Here is a 4,797-nt window from a genome sequence, read left to right on the forward strand (position 1 = left end):
GACATGACCACTTCAGACCATCAGTGTGTGTCTGTGTGTGTGTGTGTGTGTGTGTGTGTGTGTGTAAAGGCTGTATTTACACTGACCTTGTTCCTCTGCATTGTAAACATAAAGATCCTAAAGCTTGTATCACCTCGTTGACCAACCTTTTTCCACAACAGAGGTAATTCTGATGTTTTTCAGTAGTCTAAGAATTCACATTCACATATTTTGCTGCTGGTAAAAGTTGCAGTATCATTTCATAGAAAAGGCATGTATTTAAAACTTTACTTAAACGACCAGTGAGTAGGATTTAGTGGCAATGTATGTATCCTTCATCACTGTTGACACTAATTACATTTAGACTACTGTATGCTGGGTATCATAATACATGGTAATATATTAGCACCAGCATCTGCAAGTAAGTGGTAACTAAAGCTTTAAAATAGATTAGTAGTAGTAGTAGTAGTAGTAGTAGTAGTGGAGTAAAAGGTCTGATATTAAAATGTACAACACACAAGGAAAGTACAAGTACTGCAGGAGTTGAGTAAATGTTATTCCACCACTGGCTAGAAAAAGGAGCCAACATAAAGAGGAATTATAGCATTTCCTTATATGGATGTGGATATAGGTTTGTGTTCAAAATTAAGGTGAAGCAGAACAGAGTTAGGGTGTAAAGAGCGGCAAAGACCCTCACATCATGTGTTCTCTGATAACCTGATTAATGTCCACAGACAGACGCTCATCCATCACTGAGTCAGAGCTCTGGCTCCTGGCCTCACTCCCGGACTCAAGCTGGAGGTTGCAGAGGGCGTTGGCCCAAGCGTCGTGTCCCGGCCTGACCCCAGCCTCTCTCTTTATTCTGGGTCAGATTTAGCATCGCTGTGTGCTGCTGGCGTCCAGCCCAGCTGCCCATGGTGCCTGGCCCTGCCTGCCGTTCACCTCCGTCGTCATCATCACTCAGTGCCAAGAGGAAACAGAGGCTGCTGCAGGAAACAGAAGCTCTGTGTGAGGACAAACACTGCAGTTCACATGGAGCCAACAGCACTGAGAGACGCACTGACTGAATCTGAATCAGATTTACATTTATAAAACATATCCTGATAATGATGGATGGTCATATAAACAATCTCAATGCTGCTTTTTCTCTTAAAATTTACGTTTTAAGTGAATCATTTCCACAAACCATGCTTTATTCAAACATTTAATTTAATAAAAGATGTTTTGTTTTTGATACAAAATAAGTACAGTATAAAGAAACCATAAATAAAGAAACCATCAGAGTGAATAATTAATGAAAGGATGTTTTGCTGCCTTTTCATCCTCACTAGACAGTGTTAGGGAACTATGGATTGGAGAAAGAATTATTCAAATCACTGTGTGCAGCTTTTAAGGTGAAATGTTTTCTTGCATGTTACTCAATGTATGAGTTGACGTCATGAATCAATCAACAGACCTTACATTTAATTTGTTTTAAGTAGCTGATTAGCATGATAAATGCATTAAAGGACCAGCGTGTAGGGATTTAGTGGAATCTAGTGGTGTAATTGTAGATTGCAACTCCCTCGCTTCACCCTTGCCTTCCAAATCTAGAGCAAGTGTTTGGTTTGTCTATTCTGGAAAAAAAACATAGTACATGCGTATTATATCCCATTTCTGTTAAATGCATCATGGTTTGAGATGCAATCCAGCAAGTTGTTGAAAAGGTGTAAATGCATCTGTCCCTCCAAGACGCATATGTAATCTTTACTCCTCCCAACTGTTACTACATCAGTAACCGATCACAGTAATGGCAGCTGAAGTTTCACTGAAATTATCCGTCTGGGTCAGCACAAAGAGTGGTGGTAGCGGGCTGACGTTGATTTGCATGTAGCCGGGGAATACCAAGACTGATTGCATCGCATGTAGATTAGATTTGTGATTTGGCCATCAAAGACAGACATGTATTTAAACCAATATCCTCATGAGTGAACTGGGCCTTTGTTGTGTCCAAGTCTGTTTTTCAATCAATTTGTGTTTCCTGTTATCCTAAATTAAAGCCAGGTTTACCCCAACCCCAACCATGAAAGGCAGCACTACAGGAAACATTATTCTCAGGGGAAACAGACTTTATCACAACACTTTCTGACTTCTTTTTGTAGATGCCATCACGTTACCAGATCTCAGCAAAAAGCTTGGCGACAACATCAGAAATGATGGACAAAACTACAAAGACACAAAGTTGTTCTAAACAGGAATCATTCTTTAAATTTATTGAAGCACAGGTCTGTAGAAAATACATGTCTGAGTGTAAAAAGATGTTGACAATTCAATAAATCCCAAAGCAAATGAAGCAATTATTGCAGCATGAGAGTGTCAGGCAGCTGGAGCAGAAACGTCCACACAGATCCACTTCTGGGGAAACCCTTCATCTGCCGGCGGGGCTTCCAGGTTTTACCATCGATGGCATACTCCAGAGTCATGCTCCTGTTGAGCGTGAACACAGAGTCGCTTCTCACCACCGCAGTGAACAGAGAACCTTTGCTGTTGGTGAAGTGTCCAGGCAGAGACGACCACTGGCCTGAGCTCAGATTATAGCAGTCCATCAGGCATCTTAGGAAGTCGTCCGAAGGCCCGTTTCTCATGACGTACAGGCTGTCCCTGTGGCCAACCATGCAGTGGCCGTAGCTCTGGTGTCTGATCAGTGTGCTAACGAGCTGCCATTTGTCTTTCCTTGGAACATACTCATAGATCTCTGAGGTCTCCATTGGCCTCCATAAGCACACAAATATCCGGCTCATGGTTTTGGTGCACGCTGCTCCTGCTGTTGGTCGAGGTAAGTGAGCGGCAAACTGCCACATTCCGGAAGTTATGTCGTATGTTTCCACAGATGACATCACTTTTCGATCATATTCTCCTCCAATGGCGTAAAGACGACCGTCTACACCTACAAGGCTGAGGTTGTACCGCAGCTGTGCGGGACTGGAGATCCTGCTCCAGCTGTTGTTGTCAACACTGTAGCAGAAACAAGAGTCCACAACTTGTTTATGAAGTCCATGAACTCCTCCGACTATGTAGAGTTTGTTATCTAAAACAGTCACTCCAGCCATGGATGTGCTGGCCTGTAGCGGAAGATCTGTTAATACTTTCCAATTATTGCCAGTTTCATCCAGATAGCAGACCGTCCTGGAGGCAGTGTGTAGAGTTTCATCCACACCGCAGGTCACATGGGCCCCCACGGCCACGAAAACACTCGGGGTCAAAGACTCCACGTAGGAGATCAGCTCTGATGGTAAGGTTTTCCTGACCTCTCCCTCCAGGTCGGCATACATGTTTCGGATAAACAGCGCAGCGGCGTGGTAAAGGTCCATGAGGCCGAAGGTTGAAGCGGTGTGATACATCAGCAAACAGTTGTCAGAGTCAATGATGTTGATGAGATGCTTAGTGAGCGCCGCCACCTGCAAGAAAGCGGCGCATTCGATTGCCTCAACAATGTCGTCGCCATCCAGGACGGGCATCTCACCTCGTAAAACCGCCAAGGCGATAAGGAAACCTCGAGCACGCAGGGACTTGAGGTGGATTTCTTCTTGCCAACACTCCTTCATCCCAGAGCGATACAGAGCTTGGAAATAGTCACAGCTCTGAACAAGTAACATCTTCTCCTCAGAGAAGTGAGTGTCTCCAACCACGACAGTTAATTTAGCTGAGACAAGTCCAGAGGCACAACATGGCAGATATTGTTCGCCTGCATCATCACAGCTGCTGCCCTCTAATTCACTGCTGTGAGCTGACATTACTATTTTCTGACAGTGACGCTCAGGAAAATATCTTGACATGAAAATGACATGAGAGGTTCAAGCGTTTCCAAAAGTGAAATGGAACTGGAGAGAGGTGACTCAGTACGAAGCAGCTTCACTCTTTGGGAAGGCTCAGTTGTTTCACAGCTTTAAAAATAGATGCAGCATAACATAGACGAGAACAAATGACCCGAGGCACATTCACGTTGTGGACAAGAGGGCAACAAGAGAACACAGGGTTTGTGATATGCTGCTGCAAACAGTCAACCAGTTCAGCCAACACACAAATTTTTGATTTGCAGAGAGTTATGAGATCTCCCCTGTTAAAGCATTTGCTTTTCCCAAAATACAATGGATGTGAAAAGAAGTTTGTGAAAAAGACAGCAGACTCTCTTTTCTGTCAATCTATTTCTTTACGTTCACTTACAGTGAGGGGGGAGGGGCTGACCTAGATTTAGTCTCAGTGGGGCAGTAATACAGCAGGTCATGTGACCCGCACATTGCCTTCTCAATCAAAACAATCCTACCGGCTCCAGCAGTTTGTGAGCAGACAGAGGGGATTGTGGGAACGTTGTGCTTCTGCTTTGATCTATCCGACCAGCTGCAGGTGCTCCATTCAGTTACAGTGCCACAGGACAAAATTATAAGATTGCACAGATGCACTGTAATACTGCAGGATGCTCTTTACACCAAATCAAAACACCTTATATTTTGTGGGAAAAAGGGAAGTACAGATGGTATTTTACGGTTATCTTTATCTCTATCTCTCAGAATAAAATAACAGACAGACAGCCAAACAGATCTAAAAGAGAATGAATATTGGACCAACACGACTAACAACAAACACAACTCCAAATGAAACATTATAACTCTGCAACTGCTGAATATGCAATAATAACATGTTTATGATATAAACTAAAAGGAGGAACATGGCAGTTCAACATGGTCTCCCTCTGTAGATATAAACGGCTCATTCTAAAGTAAGGAAAACACAACAATTATTATTTTCAGGTATACACTAATAAAAACATACCTATTAATA

General features: G+C 43.2%; 1 protein-coding gene across 1 annotated transcript; it reads right to left on the reverse strand.

Moving 5' to 3' along the window:
- Nucleotides 1-1,308: 1,308 nt before the first annotated feature.
- LOC118330848 (kelch repeat and BTB domain-containing protein 13) lies at nt 1,309-3,936 on the reverse strand. Its single transcript, XM_035665535.1, has one exon. The coding sequence runs from the start codon at nt 3,792-3,794 to the stop codon at nt 2,316-2,318; it is 1,479 nt and encodes a 492-aa protein (XP_035521428.1). The 5' UTR covers nt 3,795-3,936; the 3' UTR covers nt 1,309-2,315.
- Between the last annotated feature and the right edge of the window lie 861 nt (nt 3,937-4,797).

Source organism: Morone saxatilis, unplaced genomic scaffold (assembly GCF_004916995.1).
Source record: "Morone saxatilis isolate NCDOM2014 unplaced genomic scaffold, NCSU_SB_2.0 Contig2, whole genome shotgun sequence".
NCBI lineage: Eukaryota > Metazoa > Chordata > Actinopteri > Moronidae > Morone > Morone saxatilis.